We start from the raw sequence: 16626 nt of genomic DNA on the forward strand, positions 1-16626 counted from the left end.
CTCCCTGTTTGAGCCAGCTGCTGTCGGCACAGATTGTAGACTCTCAGCCCGGGAAAATTGTCAGATTGCCTGTAATCTGTTTGTCGGAGGGAGTGGTAAAGAGAGAGAGAAAGAGCGCATGAAGGAAATAAATACTGTTACTCATGCCCAGACCTTATGGCTTCAGCCAATCTTAGATATCAGGATGGCACTTGGAACCTACTGTATTCTGAGTCAGGACATCAGGGGAATCAATATTTACAGGTAGTCCTTGACTTAAGACCACAATTCAGCCACAAATTTCTGTTACTAAGTGAATGAATTTTGCCCCATTTTATAACCTTTTTTTTGCCATGGTTGTTAAGTGAATGACTGTAATTGGTAAGTTAGTAAAACAATTCTTAAGGGAATAGGGTTTCCCCATTGACTTTGCTTCTCAGAAGTTCACAAAAGAGGATTGAGTCATAAATATAAATCAGTTGCCAATAATTTTGATTAGTACATGACCTTTGGGGGTGCTGTAATGGTTGTAAAAAGTGAAAAATGGTCATAAGTCATTTTTTTAACAGTACCATTGTAATGTTGAACGATTACTAAACAAACTGTTGTAAGTTGAGGACTACCTATATATGATCTATATTAGGGGTGTCAAACTCAATTTCATTAAGGGTCACATCAGGGTTGTGTTTGACCTTGGGAGTGGACGTGGCCAAGGTGGGTGTGGCCAGGATGGGCATGGTCAGCTGACATCACTCCTGTCAGGGGCACCTGTGGCGGCCTGAGCAAAAACAGGGTTCCGAGCTCCATTTTCAGCGGGTTACAGGAGGCCGTGGCAGGCAAAAATAGAACTCGCGAGACTGTTTCTGCTAACAGAAGCACTGTGGGCCGGCCGTTCGCTGTTTCCAGGGAAGTCCCATGGGTCAGACCCAGTAGCGGGTTCCTATTGGTACGGATGAGGATGCCGCACCGGTAGTAAAACTGGAGTTGCATGTGCAGCTTTAGGTCCCTGATGTGCAGGCGCACATGTCCTAGCAAGGTTTTGCTTCTGCGCATGCGCAGTAAGCAGAATATTGCGAGGGGATGCACATGTGTGACATTTCAGGAAATTTTTTCCCACACATGCATATGTGTGAGATTTTAGAGACTGCTTTTGTGCATGCGCGTGTGTGAGATTTTGGTGATTTTTTTGCTTCTGCGCATGCACAGAAGCAAAAAAATAGCCTAAATTTCACATGCGTGCATGTCCCCTTGTGAGATTTTGCTTGCAGAAATGCATGGCTGGCGTGTTAATACGCTGGCCGAATTTATCCCCGGAGCCGGGAGATGCTGCCTGCTCTTCCGGCTTCCGGTTTCTGGCAAAAACCAGAAGTACGGCTTCCAGCAGCGCGCCAGGCTAGTGCGCTGCTTCTTGGGCTTGGGGGGAGGTCCTAAGCTGCCCTTAAAGATGGCTCGAAATGGACCTCCCCTTTCTGCCCCTGGCTATCCTGAAGCGAACACCCGCCCGCCCTCCTCTATCATACAGTGTGCCTGGATGGGGTCACCTCAGGGCTGAATAGGAATTTTTTGCGGTCACTCCTATGGGTGTGGCCGTTTTTTCGCCTATTCCACACTGACGTTAAGGATGGACTGGTTAGGGGGTACGGCACAATGTAGATTTACATTGGATCAATTTGGCTTCCCTCTGGTCACTGGGGTTGGCAGGTTAGAGGTGGAAATGGGCAGTAGGAGCAACTGCGCGTTCTCCTTTTAGGCATCTTTTCAAGATGATGGGCCGCCTCTCCCCATGAACTATAGGTTGGTGCAACTTCAGGGATTGGAGAGGGGATGCCCGTGGGACTCACCTTATCCAATTTCCCTCGGGGTTTGGAGGGTGAGCTCCTCCCACACGCTTATGGGCGTGGCTTGGATCCAGGTGAAGGTGGCTACCTTCCCCTGGATCAGCAAGGAGTTATGCCCAATAGTTGTCTATGAATGTTTTGACAGGTAAATTCCGCCCCATTAGTTGTTGGCCTCTGCAGGTCCTTTGTTTACACTGTTATAACATTTGAGTTACGTTATTTAAATTGACGTTATTTAAATTGACGTTATTTAAATTATACTAATTTAATAAAGTGACCCATTATTAAATTCCAGCTACTGTCTCAGCATCGTTACTCCACTTCCGGGGCAAAAGCAAAATCCCGCTAGGACATTCACGCCAGAGCCCTGAAGCGGTATCAGTGGTAGCAACAAACCCTGCCTGGTCATATCTAAGTATCCCTCAAATCAGATTCAGCCCCTGGGCCTTGAGTTTGGAGACCAATGAATTATAGGTTTGTTAAGCAGCTTCTGCAGAAATCAAGGTTTAAGGAACATGTCCCCGGACATTGTAAAGCAATCCAGAACACTTAAAGTTATAAACAGAGGGTGGCTTTTAGCATCTGGATAATGCTGTATACCAGGATTGACAATGCAGGACTGTTTGTATTCTGTGCTTCTTTAAAACATTCAAGTCTTTGTTTTTCCAAATGCTCAAATTCTGAGTTTAAATAGAAAGCAAGGACACAGAGTATGTTTACCAAAAAAAGAAGCCTAATTCTGTTTTATTTTGGCTCATTGTCAAGTTAAATGGAAATGGGCCTGATGCTTTAGATCCCGCTAAATTTTGTTGTTTTTATTAGTGCTATTATTCTATTGTATCCTTTTATAATGTGTGTGGGCCTGTGGTCCTTCAGTTTTGTTGAACTCGGGTTTCCAGTATTCCTTAACCTGATGTTACTGATAAGACTGCTGGCCAGAAGCCTTCAGCACAATATCTGGAAGGCTACAGATTTCCTATTGGTGTTTCAGGAATAAATTGCAAAAAAATTGGAGGAGGATAATAAACATAGAAACATAGAAACATAGAAGTCTGACGGCAGAAAAAGACCTCATGGTCCATCTAGTCTGCCCTTATACTATTTTCTGTATTTTATCTTAGGATGGATATATGTTTATCCCAGGCATGTTTAAATTCAGTTACTGTGGATTTATCTACCACGTCTGCTGGAAGTTTGTTCCAAGGATCTACTACTCTTTCAGTAAAATAATATTTTCTCATGTTGCTTTTGATCTTTCCCCCAACTAACTTCAGATTGTGTCCCCTTGTTCTTGTGTTCACTTTCCTATTAAAAACACTTCTCTCCTGGACATTATTTAACCCTTTAATATATTTAAATGTTTCGATCATGTCCCCCCTTTTCCTTCTGTCCTCCAGACTATACAGATTGAGTCCATGAAGTCTTTCCTGATACGTTTTATACGTTTTATAATAAAAGATGGCACAGGCATCTTCCCAGGCAGAAAAAGGAGCAAATGACATCACATTCACGAGGAACATGGCATGAAACAGCAACTTTTAGGAAAAGGGAAAGAAAATGGAAGTTGGATTGATAGGAAAGAATATTTCAAGGTTCAAAATATGGATCCTTGATGCCGTCTGAGCGTGGTGGTTTTCTTTCCGATGTTTCGTCACCAAGTTATGTAGCATCATCAGACCTGACATCATCTAACACTGATGATGTTATCTAGTTTGGTAATGAAACATCTGCAAAAAAGCCCCCCACCAAGCTTAGAGACCACCAAGGACCCTATGGAGATAGGATTGAGGGACATATATTATTGTTGTGACAAATAGCTCACAGTAGATTGGATTTTTAAAAGCTACACAATAATGACTAGGAAGTTCATTAACTTCTCCAAAATGCATAAAACAATGAAGATTTGCACTTATTTGTCAAATATTCCTAAGAATATTCCTTTCTTTCTGAAAGATTGGGGCTCAAACCTAGATATATACAGTGATCCCCCGGGTTTCGCGATCCCGATCATTGCGAAAGGCTATATCGCGATTTTTCAACCCGGAAGTAAAAACACCATCTGCGCATGCGCGCCCTTTTTTCTATGGCCACGCATGCGTAGATGGCGCCGGGCAGATCAGCTGCTGGGCGGCTTCCCTGGGTCTTCCCCCTCTTGCTGGCGGGAGGGCGAGTGGTGGGCATCAGCGAGGAGTTTGCGTGGGCGGCTGGGAAACCCCAGCGCCGCTTCCCAGCTGAGTCCTGAAGCCAAACGCGGAAGTTCGCTTCAGGACTCAGCTGGGAAGCGGCGCGAGCGAACGGCGTGGGCGGGCAAAGGGTGGGCGCGCGGGCAGGCAGGCGGCGGACACGCGGCGGGCGGACAAGCGGCGGGCGCGGCAGCAGCAAGGAGTTTGCGTGGGCGGCGGGGAAACCCCAATCTTCGGCTCCTCGCTGCTGCGGCGGATGTAAAAACACCATCTGCGCATGCGCAGATGGTGTTTTTACTTCCGCACCGCTACTTCGTGAAAAACCGATCATCGCGAGGGGTCCTGGAACGGAACCCTCGTGATAATCGGGGGACCACTGTATATTTTTATAAGTTGCCTTTCATTTTAAAATCAAAACTAGACAATTTTGAGCAAAAAAGGGATACTATAAAGGCTGATTTAAATATGCAATAAAATTCTTTAATTGTAGTACGGGTAGTCATCAACTTACAACCTCAATTGAACCCCAGATTCATGTTGCTAAGCGAGACAGCCGTTAAGTGAGTTTTGCCCAATTTTATGATCTTTCTTGCCACAGTTGTTAAGCAGTGGTGAAATCCATTTTTTTTAAACCACCAGTTCTATGGGTGTGGTTTAGTGACCATTCCCACCCAACTTTGTGACCAGCCAGAGGTGGTATTTCCCGGTTCTCCGAATTCCTCAAAATTTCCACTATCAGTTCTCAGATTTCACCCCTGTTGTTAACCAAATCACTGTAGCTGTTAAAAATTAGTAAATGGTCGCTCAATGATACTGTTTCCCATTGGCCTTGTTTGTCAGAATACTGCAAAACTGGGTCATGTGACCCAGGAACTCATAAATATGAGTTGGTTGCCAAGCATCCAAATTTTGATCCTGTGACCATGGGGATGCTGCAATGGTTCTAAGTGTGAAAAACTCACTTTTTTCAGTGCCATTGTAGCTACGAATGGTCAGCTAAACAAATTATTATAACTCAAGGACTACCACTAATAAATGCAAAATGAGCTTTCCCTTCATTTCTCCAGATTGTAACTTAGAAATACTAGAAGTATGGCAAAGGCATATTGGAATATGAATTAGCCTCTGTTCCTCCCTAAACCCTACTTTTCTACTCTGTGTCAAAAAAGAGGGAAATGACGGTCCAAATAGTTTCATGGAGGCAATGAAGTAAGAGATAGGGAGGGCTAATGGATATGTGCAAAGGAGGCCTGTTGATGGAGACTGTACCAGTAGGGTTACCAGGTTTGCAACAGTTTTTGCCAGATAAAACTTTCATCGCACAATAGGTCTGTGTGAACCCTTTGGAAGAGATGCTTCAAAAGGCACAAAAGCTTCTCTTTTTGAAACATTAAAGCAGCTGCATTTTTTCCAAAAGCTTTGAAAGCTGTCCATAGCTTTCTCCCTATGCTTCCAGTGGTACATTCATTTCCCAGGATTTTTTCTTTTCTTTCCAAAGCTAGCCATGTTTTCTCACTCCTTGTCCCATCTTTTATTTTTAACCATATTTTTAAAAAAATTAAGGACAAAAAAACAGAGAAGATACACAATGAGTTTTGAATAGCAATCCTGGGCATCTTTGACCTACAAGAGCTCTCTGGTGATGTTTCCTCATCGGTGTTTGACAGTGGTCTTCTCAAATGTTTCAATCCTTGTCAATGAGGAGAAAGCTAAAAAATGCTACAATGAAAAAATGGTCTTAGAAACAGATCCTCCCTACCGGCTATCAAAGCTATTTCCTTATTCCCCACGACTAAGAACGTGATACAGAAAAAAAGGAGACGTGTAGCTTTTGCGCTGATAAGGGGGACACATACGCACAAGGCTGCACTGCACAGATTAATCCCCGACTTACAATAATTCGTTCAAATTTGCAATTTATTGGATTTAGGACAGGTTTTCACACTTATAATTTACCATAGATTAATCCCCGATTTACAATAGTTCATTCAAATTTGCAATTTATTGGACTTATGACTGCGTTTTACACTTAAGTTATAATTAATCATAGATTAATCCCTGATTTACAATAATTCATTCAAATTTGCAACTTATTGGATTTAGGACTGTTTTTCACACTTATAATTTATCATAGATTAACCCCTGACTTACAATAATTTGTTCAAATTTGCAATTTATTGGACTTAGGGCCATTTGTTCAAATTTGCAATTTATTGGACTTAGGGCCATTTTTCACACTTATCATAGATTAATCCCCGAGTTACAATAATTTGTTCAAATTTGCAATTTATTGGATTTATGACTGTTTTTTACACTTAAGTTATAATTAATCATAGATTAATCCCTGACTTACAATAATTCGTTCAAATTTGCAATTTATTGCACTTAGGACTGTTTTTCACACATAACTTATCATAGATTTATCCCCGACTTACAATAATTCATTCAAATTTGCAACTTATTGGACTTAGGGCCATTTTTCACACTTATAACTTATCATAGATTAATTCCCAATTTACAATAATTCATTCAAATTTGCAACTTATTGGACTTATGACTGTTTTTCACACTTATAATTTATAATAGATTAATCCCCAATTTACAATAATTCATTCAAATTTGCAACTTACTGGACTCGTGACTGTTTTTCACACTTATAACTTGTTGCAGAATCCCCAGGGTCATGTGATCAAAATTCAGAGACCCACTTATATTTATGGTGATTGTAGCATCCTATGGCCATGTGGTCATTACCTTTTGCGACCTTCTGGCAAGCAAAATCAAAAGGGAAGCCAGATTCATTTAACAACTTACTAATTTAACAACCGCAGTGCAGATGGGGTTGCCAATCCCAGTGCTACCAATGCACTGCCTGCGCAACTCTGCATCTCCGGTGTGCATGCGCATCTGAGCGAGATTTTGCTTCTGTGATTGCGCAAGGAGCAAAATTTCACAAGGGAGCATGCGTGAGAGATTTCAGCAATTTTTTTGCCTTTGCACATGCCCAGAAGCATAAAGTTGCCAAAATTTCATGCATGCATGCATCCCCTCGAAAGATTTTGCTTCCTTCCCATGTGCATGCGCAAAATCTCACTTGGACGTGCACATGTGAATGCCGGAACTGCAGAGCTGTACACGCAGCACACACGATGGCGTCAAACGTACTGGTGGAAATCCGGTACTGCCACAGTGATCACCACCATGGCAAGACAGGGCAGTTAACAAATATCTCGCTTATCAATTTCTCCATTGTGGCTATAATTCGAGAATTACCTGTATTTTCTTACCCTAACGTATGGACTGGAAACTACTTAGTTTTATTTTTTTTATTTCTTTAAATCTCTATTCATTCTTTAGGCACTTCTGTTTCTGGCCAGTGTCTCGGGTTTGTGCTTTGCCATCAGTCTAGTCCTCATCTGCGTCTACCTGATCCGTTTTTGCTGCTGCAGTAATGAAGATGAGGAGGAGACCAAGACACAAAGGGTTTGCTGCGTCACCTGGAGCTGTGTGGCTGCCGTTATCATCTGCTGGTAAAGGAAGACCTTCCTTCCGTAATAGCTGTCATTTATAGGCTAGAAATGTCATATTTTCTATGAAAAAAAGACAACCAGGCGTTGAAACAGGTGTTAGTGTCAGGAAAACCAACTGGTTTAATCCTCAAGACATGTTTGTAATGCCCAGCTTGATTCTGCTTTAAAACAGTGGTTCTCAACCTTTCTAATGCTATGACACCTTAATATAGTTCCTCATGTTGTGGTGACCCCCAACCATAAGTCTTGCACCCATTCTCCCAACAGAGCTTTAAGTTGATTGGCAGGCAGGTCAGAGGGACACCCCCACTGTAAATGCCTGACTGGTTGGATTGTAAACATATCTTCCAAGGCACCATAATAGAAGCTTTAGATCCCAACACCATGGGAAATTTGTCTTTCCCCTGGTCCTAGGCGACCCCTGTGAAATGGTCATTTGACCCCCCCCCCCAAAGGGGTCCCAATCCCCAGGTTGAGAACCACTGCTTTAAAATAATTTCTGACTGATGTAAAGCACTATATAGGTAGTCCTTGATTTACAATCATTTTCTTAGCGGCTATTCAAAGGTACAATGGTGCTGAAAAAAGTGATGTGACGGAGAGGGGCAGCATACAAATCTAATAACAGCTCCCCACTGAGATTAGGATTGCCCCCACCCTCCCTGCCTTTCGTAAACTCCTTAAGACCCACCTTTGCCGTCAGGCATGTGGGAACTAAAACACCTCCCCCTTGCCCATGTTGTTTTGTTGATTGATTGACTGTGTGCCTGTTTTTTATATATACTGTTTTTATGAGATTATTAATTTAAATTGTAACTAGATGGGTGGGCATTGGATTTGGTATTACGTACTGTACTGTTTTTTATTATTGTTGTGAGCCGCCCCGAGTTTGCGGAGGGGGGCGGCATATAAATCCAATAAACCTAACCTAACCTAAATAATAATAATAATAGTCACCTGATCAAAATTCAGACACTTAGCAACTTGGGACAGTTGCAAAGTCTTGGGGAAGCCAAATTCACTTAATCGTGTTACTAATTTAATTTAACAACTGCCGCAATTCACTTAACAACTGCTGCAAGAAAGTCGTTAAATGGGGCAAAACTCACTTAACAACTGTCTGGTTTAGCAATGGAACTTTTATGGTCATAAAGCAAGGGTTATTAGTATTGCAGTCCTCAATTTTACTACCTCTTCTGCAATGGTTGTTAACAAATTCCTGTTGAGGGAATCACATGATCATTAATTAAGTTCGCTGATTTTGCTTGTCGGAAGCCGGGTGGGAAGGTTGCAAATGACAATTACATGATATTGAGACCTTCATAATTACTGGGATCCAAATTTTGATCCTGTGACCGTGGAGATGCTGCACCAGTTGTGCGAAGTCCCCTTGTAAGTCAGTGATGTTGTAATTTCAAACAGTCACTAAACGGATGGTTGTAAGTCGAGGCCTACCAAGAGTACTACTGTTTGTTTGTTTGTTTGTTTAGTCCAATACACAATAATACACAATGAAGGTTATAGAGGATATAGTAGAGAAGAAATACAAGCTATAGGAGAGACTATAGGACAGGGGACGGAAGGCACTCTAGTGCACTTATGTACGCAAATAATACCATTTCCATGTCCAAAATTACCTAATTTTTAAGTAATCTCTGAATCCCAAACAGTCCATTAAGGACAATGATAAAAGAAAATGGAAACTATGCTCTAAAACATTGGCGAGTAATAAATTGGGGGATCAGCCAGCTGGCAACACCTGGTCGATTTTTGTGCTCAGACCTAGTTAGTATTTGAATGGGAGTTCTCCAGAGAACCCCAGAGTTTTGGTCTAGACTGAAAAATGGAAAAGGGCTTTTGGAAAAAGTCTGTGACACCATTTCCATACTGCTGCCAAGACAGCTAGATGGGAATAGCCATGAAGTCACCAGCAGCTGAGCTCTACTGAAAAAGAAGTCTTGACTTTAGATGAAGGAAGGACACACTCATCCTTTGCCAAGGTAATGATTTCACAAATAAGGGTCACGCACAAGACTAATGCTCCTCAATGCATGCATAAATCTACCACACTCGGCCAAGCTTGGATTCTGGCATCCTTTACAAGCCAGTCATGCGTAACAAGGTTTCCTTTTGGCTTGTAAAGCAACAGCTCAATCACATTGGTTCAGTCAATAGGGGTAAGATTAAATTCCTGGTTAATTTAGCAGCGCAGGATGGAAGAAACTAAGGAAGGTGTACATATCAATTGGCAGCGAAGTCACCAAAGAAAAGTGGCTTTCGTGGGAATTCTACGGCTTCCTTCTCCTAAGAGAAAAGCTACAAAGCCCAGATCCTCAATATCCACCCCCTCCAGACATTTGCTGTCTAGAATATTATTGGTTTCAAGCCTCTGGTGGTTCTCTCCCGTCTCTCATTCATCTCCCATCATCTCCCCCCTCCCCCCCACCTCTTTTTTCCTCCCCTGAAATGAACCCACAATGAGCCTCTTGTTCCATTCAGAATAAGAAATTGTGTCCCATTCTCTGTATTCCATCACATCCTCACCAGGCCCCCTTTGTGTGCTTGTTATTCCAGGTCTTGCACTCTCTGCAAACCAGTCCCCAATTCCACTTGTTTCTATTGCTGTCCCCCTTCAGTTTCTTCTCTCCCTCCCCACCTCTCCTCCTCTTCTCACCCCCTCCCCACACATGGGAGGGGGGAGTACTTAGCAAAGGTTTGAAATCCTCATCTGTATTCCATCCTTTCCACGTCAAAAATCGGCTCTTCGGAGCTGGAAAGGTAAAAAGAAGGAGTCTGCCTTATTTACAGAGGTTGTAGATCTGTCATAGTTAAGTCAGGAGCAGACACGACATCCTCGGAATAGTAGAAGAGCAAAGAAAGAGCCCCTCGTTCCTTTCTTGCTGCACTTGAACTCAGTTATCTGGCTGAGCCATTGCTTTTTTTTCTTTCCTATAACCCCACCTTTGCAACTCTGTAGATCTGGATGTCCTCAGGTGGGACCAAGAGAGGCAGGTGATTAAACAAGGCATCCCGATGCTTAATTTACACATCTGTGTCAGACGTTTCTGGGATGAAAACTCCCAAAGACAGGATTTGCATCACAGCATCCTTCTGCCTTCGACAGTTTTGCTCCATCGTCCAGATATAGTTTCAAGTTTCAAGTTTTATTGGATTTATATGCCGCCCCTCTCCGAAAACTCACCGCATATTTATTATTTTATTTATTTATTTATTTATTATTTGGATTTGTATGCCGCCCCTCTCTGAAGACTCACCGCATATTTATTATTTTATTTATTTATTTATTATTTGGATTTATATGCCGCCCGTCTCCGAAAACTCACCGCATATTTATTATTATTTTTATTTATTTATTATTTGGATTTGTATGCCGCCCCTCTCCGAAGACTCGGGGCGGCATATAAAACTCACCGCGCTTAAAAAAAACAACCAGTGAATGCTTGCAGTGAATAACAATACCTGTTAAATGCATCCCTCTTTTAAATTAAAGAATTAAAGGCGTACGGCTCACACAGGCAAACAAAAACAGCCCACTTTCAAAACTGGTGATAACTGAACTGGCATCCTGATGAATAGCATGTATTTTTGTAAATTTCGAAGTGAATGAAGCTGAAAGGAAGGACTCATCCTTGAGAGGTGGGGATCTGTTACAATTCCTATTTTAACACTTTGTTCTCATACAAAAGAAAACTACTCTTGACAGTTCCACCACCACTTCGCTCTGTCATTCATTCCCTCGGCAACTTGTTCCGCACAGTTTTCCCAAGGAGAGCCGGCTAGTAGAAAAAAGGTCACGAACAGCTTCACTTCTGAGAAGCTGGCGGTTGTCTTAAAACAGAATGTTTAAGCTCCAAATGGATTCATGTTGTACTTACTACAAAATAGTAACAACGCAAAACACATTTGCTGAACAGACATTAGCAGGCAGAAGGGAAGCAGCATGGTGTTCGTTTTATAGCCAACTTGTAATATATTTATATGCTTTCGGACTAGAAGTCGATTCTTCCATTTCACACACACACACACAAACACACACACACACACTGAGCAATATTAAAGCATAAACCTGATCGTCTCTCCAAAAGAGGACATGGATCTGAGACAAGGAAGTGGAATGCTAGAAGCAGCAAAGATAGATTTGTTTAGTGGTGATTTGAAAATACAGTGGCACTGAGAAAGGTGAATTACAACCGGGTTCTCGCATTTATGACCCTGGCAGCATTCCCACGGTCACGTGATTTAAATTCAAATGCTTGGCAATCCAGCATGGATTGAGAATGAATGCAGAATCCCGGGATCATGTGATTGCCATTTCTAACTTTCCTAGCTAGTTTCCAACAAGCAAAGACAATGTGGGAAGACAGATTTGCTTAAATTAATAACTGCAGTGATTCACTTATCAACTGTGACAAAAGGGTCATAAAATTGGATATGATTCCCTTAACAACTGTCTTGCTTAATAATGGAAGTTCTAGTCCAATTTTGGATTGTAAATCAAGAATCATTTTTTAGGACCTACTTCTGGTGCAGCCAAATAAATTTGTCTTAATCTGCTCATTAATACATCTGGGTCCGCCTTCTGCCACACGAATCCCAGCGACCGGTTAGGTCCCACAGAGTCGGCCTTCTCCGGGTCCTGTCGACTAAACAATGTCGTCTGGTGGGACCCAGGGAAAGAGCCTTCTCTGTGGCGGCCCCAACCCTCTGGAACCAGCTCCCCACAGAGATCAGAATTGCCCCCACCCTCCTTGCCTTTCATAAGCTCCTTAAAACCCACCTCTGTCATCAGGCTTGGGGGAACTGAACTACCCCTTTCCCCCTGGGCCTATACAATTTATGCATGGTATGTTTGTGTGTATGTCTGGTTTTAAATAAGGGTTTTTAATTATTTTAAACATTAGATTTGTTATATGCGGTTTACTACTGTTGTTAGCCGCCCCGAGTCTAGGAGAGGAGTGGTATACTAATCTAATTAATAATAATAATAATAATAATAATAATAATAATAATAATAATAATAATAGCTAAATTTCAGGGGAGGGCACTGGAGGGCAGGGGAGGGCACCACTCCAGAATTTCTCAATCTCAGCAACTTTTAAAAGTGTGGAGTACAACTCCCAGAATTCTCCAGCCAGCATAGCTGGTTGAGGAATTCTGGGAATTTAAGGCCACACATCTTAAACTTGTCAAGGATGAAAAATGGTGTACTACAACATATGCCTTTTCTCTGCCACATATAAACTGTTCCTAGAAACTTTTCATTGAACAGATGTAGCACTTAACCATATCAGAGTTGTCTGAATTCAGTTAAGTGCGTAACATGAAAGCCGATTGTAGTTTGTTCAATAAATTGGAATGTGTGAATCCTGCCATAGAATCCTCATTGCTAACCTTTCCTTCCTAACCCATGTTTAATGAAGCTACTCTCTTCCCAAAACCATCAAAAAAAGAGGAACATTTACATATGTCAAAGAACTAGGCAGTCTCCATTCTTACATTACAGCCTTGTTGGCTGTACCGGTAGTCCTCAATTTATGACCATAGTTGAACCCAATATTTCTTTTGCTAAGTGAAATATTTGTTAAATGGATTTTGCCCCATTTTATGACTTTCCTTGCCACAGTTATTAAGTCAATCACTGCAGTTGTTAAGTCAGTATCACAGTTGTTAAGTAAATCCTGCTTCTCCATTGATTTTGCTTCTACGGTCACAAAAGTCACATATGTCCCTGGGATACTGCAACAATCATAAATATGAGTCCGTTGCCAAAGTATCTGAATTTTGATCATGTTTTTTTAATTAATATTTTAATTGATTTTTATAATATAAAACACACACACAACATATAACATGTGCTCAGTGATTGTGCCCACCACCAGACAATCAATCATACCCCACCATCAGTTGTATAAATCATTTAAACCCAAGAGCGAAATATTTACTTACATATTATAGAGTGATTCCAACTTGTTTCTTATAGCTTGGTCTTGGATCCTATTCGCCATATATCGTCTTACCTTGTCCCATTGCCCCATCAGCTGTTGCAAATCAGTTCATTAAACGAATTCATCCTTTGATCCATAATCTTGAATTGAATGTGGTCCACCATATACCTATACCAATTTTGCATTGTCCATTTTGTTGCATCTTTCCACCCCAAGACTATTACCCCCTGAGCGCTTTCTATCGCTGCTTGTTTTATTTCTCTGAATTCTCCCATCTCACTACTTTTAACTAATACTGCCATTTCCTTAGTAATCGTCCATCTTATATTTAATATCCTATTAATATCCTCTTGCACTTTTTGCCAAAAGGTCTGCACCACTGGGCATTCCCAGAGCATATGCATAAACACTCCTTTATCTTGGCACCCATGCCAACAGATACCTTTAACATTCTGCTGAAAGTGTGCAAGTTGAACAGGTGTGTAATACCATTTATGTAATATTTTCCTTCTCATTTCCCTAACTCTTGAATTTTGATAATGTGATCATGGGGATACTGCAATAGATGTAAGTGCAAAAACTGTCACTAGTTAATTTTTTTCAGTGATGTCGTAACTTTGAACAATCATTAAATGAACTGTTGTAAATCGAGGGCTACCTGTAATTGTTTCATTTTCAACAGGTCAAATTTCCCAACAGATCTATTAGAAATTCCCCATAGACTTTCCAGTTAGAAATCCTGGAAATTTTACTTCCAGTACATGCAAAAGTTCAAAGGTTAAGAGAGGATACTAAATAAGATTTGTATGCCACCCTGAGTCTACGGAGAGGGGCGGCATACAAATGTAATAATTAATAATAATAATAATAATAATAATAATAATAATAATAATAATAATAATAATTAAAAAAAAACAAAAAAACAACGGGGGGCAGTTTTTCTACAGATGACAGACATCAACAAAAGGTGCCTAAAATCCCTGCAATTCTCACTTAGAAATAAACATCAAACATTTAGTAATAGGGACAAGCTATCAATTGTGCACCTGTTGTGTATGTATGTGATTTATATGACTGCCTATTGTGATTCTGAGTCTCCACATAAAGAAACAAAAATGATCCAGAACTAATCATATCTTGCCAATTAAGCAAAAACAAGGCTTAAACCCCTGAAGATCCCTGAACCTACTTTCCCCCCACCCCAAATCATTCATTGCCATTAACGTCTTCCTCTTTTTTTCCCTTTGCAAAATTTTGGAAACCAGAGCAACATGTAAAACAAGCAAACTAAATGGGCCAAGATGGAAAACATCTTTGGTTTAGAGGGAGCAACCTTTATTCAGAGGATCCCTTGGGCTATTGTATGTGTTTTCCCCGATCTGGGACTTTTTAAAAAAGTGTGGGACATTACATCCTGTAACAGCCAACAATGAGCTGCGGGAGGCAGAACCCTGCATAGTTGGGAGGGTACAAGCTGACAACGATTGTGTGGTACCACAATACTTCCCTCAATTGTTTGGCCCAAATTGGTTCAGCAAAAAATTTGGCAAGCAATCTGCCTCAGAGAACTCTCTCTCTCATTCTCTCTCCCTCCCTCCCTCCCTCTCTCTTTCTTGTGTGTGTGTGAGAGAGAGAGAAAGAAAGAGATTTTGAACTAACCCCCAATTCCATCACCAAATCTACCATCTTTTCCTTCAATTCTTCTCCACTCTGGAGGGAAAACTGGGGGTGGGTGGGCGTATAACCCTCACCCTCAATTTTTTAAAAAACAGGAAAGAAGTCTAGCTTGTGTCCCCTATCCCCTTCTCCCCCTCAAACACCCCATCCCTATCCTGATTTGACAAGGGTCGTATTGGGGTCCATTCCCAGCCGCTTTGGGAACAAGCCCAGCAACCATAAAAATAAGGCAGCCATTCATGAGGAGGCTGGGTCCATTCATGGCCGGAACAATGGTGCCTCTGTCTCTTTCCTTGATCCCGGCCGGGGTAGGCTGAGGGTGGATGGGGATGGATTACTTAAATACATTCTGCCCCATCACACAATCCTTCCAAATCCTTCCCACAGTAAAGAGCCTTGACAATGGAGGCAGGATCGGCCCATAGAGCGCGGACAACAAAAGCTGTTGCTAGGGGCGTCCTAAGAGCCGGCTCTAGCCTTATAGACCAGGCCTTTTACATATAGTCTGCCCCATTTATGCTAATAGCACTTTGTTACCTTCACCTTACCAGTAAGGCCGTTTGCTAGTCACTATCATGAATGGCAGCCTGTGATCCTGGTTCAAGGCCGGGTGAGCTGAGGATATTTACTACTGGCGGCCTAATAACAAGAGAAGGCCTAAGCTCAGCAAGATATGGGCATAGGGGAGGATTTGGGCCGCTCTTTCCATCACAACGGGAGAAGCCACAACATTAAAAAAGAGAAATACCGTACCTTTTTTTCTCTCACAGGACAGCTTAAGAATTTTGAATGCTACAACTAGATTGCACAGCCGATTATTGTTTCTTGTGCTTCTTAATTTTGGACCTCATTGCTTCCTCTCCTTCTTCAATATCATAACTCATCTTTAATTTTCCCCCAACCATTTTTCTACACCCAATTAAAAAAAAAATCAAAATGTAACTTTCACCCTATCTTACGGCCTCATATTAACAATAATATTAATTTTTTTGTATCTTAATTTACCTCAGTAACATCAATGTCATCATGATTGTTACATAGTGGTTTACTCACATTTATAAACATTTGCTAAGTGAGTTTTGCCCCACTTTACAACCTTTCTTGGCCCAGTTACTAAGTAAATCACTGCAGTTGTTAAGTTTGTAACAGTTGTTAAATGAATCTGACTTCTCCATTGACTTTATTATTTATTTATCTATTAGATTTCTATGCTGCCCTTCTCGAATCGACTCAGGGCGGCGTACAACATAGTACTGTAAATGCAAACAATATATGTTTAGAAATCTAATTACGTTAAAAGAAATATACAAAATTAGCAAAAGTCTAAAATACCCTATACATAGTCATCCACATTCTTCGAATTCAATCATTCACAACATCGGCCAGAGACAGTCTCATCGGTCATGGCCCCTATACCTGCCGGCAGAGGTAGGTCTTCAGAGCTTTACGAAAG

General features: G+C 41.4%; 1 protein-coding gene across 2 annotated transcripts in view; it reads left to right on the top strand.

Annotated features, from left to right (window-relative positions):
- The window catches only part of TTYH1 (tweety family member 1), a 133614-nt gene that overhangs the window by 41133 nt on the left and 75855 nt on the right, over nt 1-16626 (top strand). For both annotated transcript variants that reach the window (XM_070729356.1, XM_070729355.1), the window contains exon 2: nt 7358-7530. In XM_070729356.1, the coding sequence (XP_070585457.1) occupies nt 7358-7530 (173 nt within the window). The remainder of the gene's footprint in view (nt 1-7357; nt 7531-16626) is intronic.

This window comes from Erythrolamprus reginae, chromosome Z (assembly GCF_031021105.1).
Source record: "Erythrolamprus reginae isolate rEryReg1 chromosome Z, rEryReg1.hap1, whole genome shotgun sequence".
Taxonomy (NCBI): Eukaryota; Metazoa; Chordata; class Lepidosauria; order Squamata; family Dipsadidae; genus Erythrolamprus; species Erythrolamprus reginae.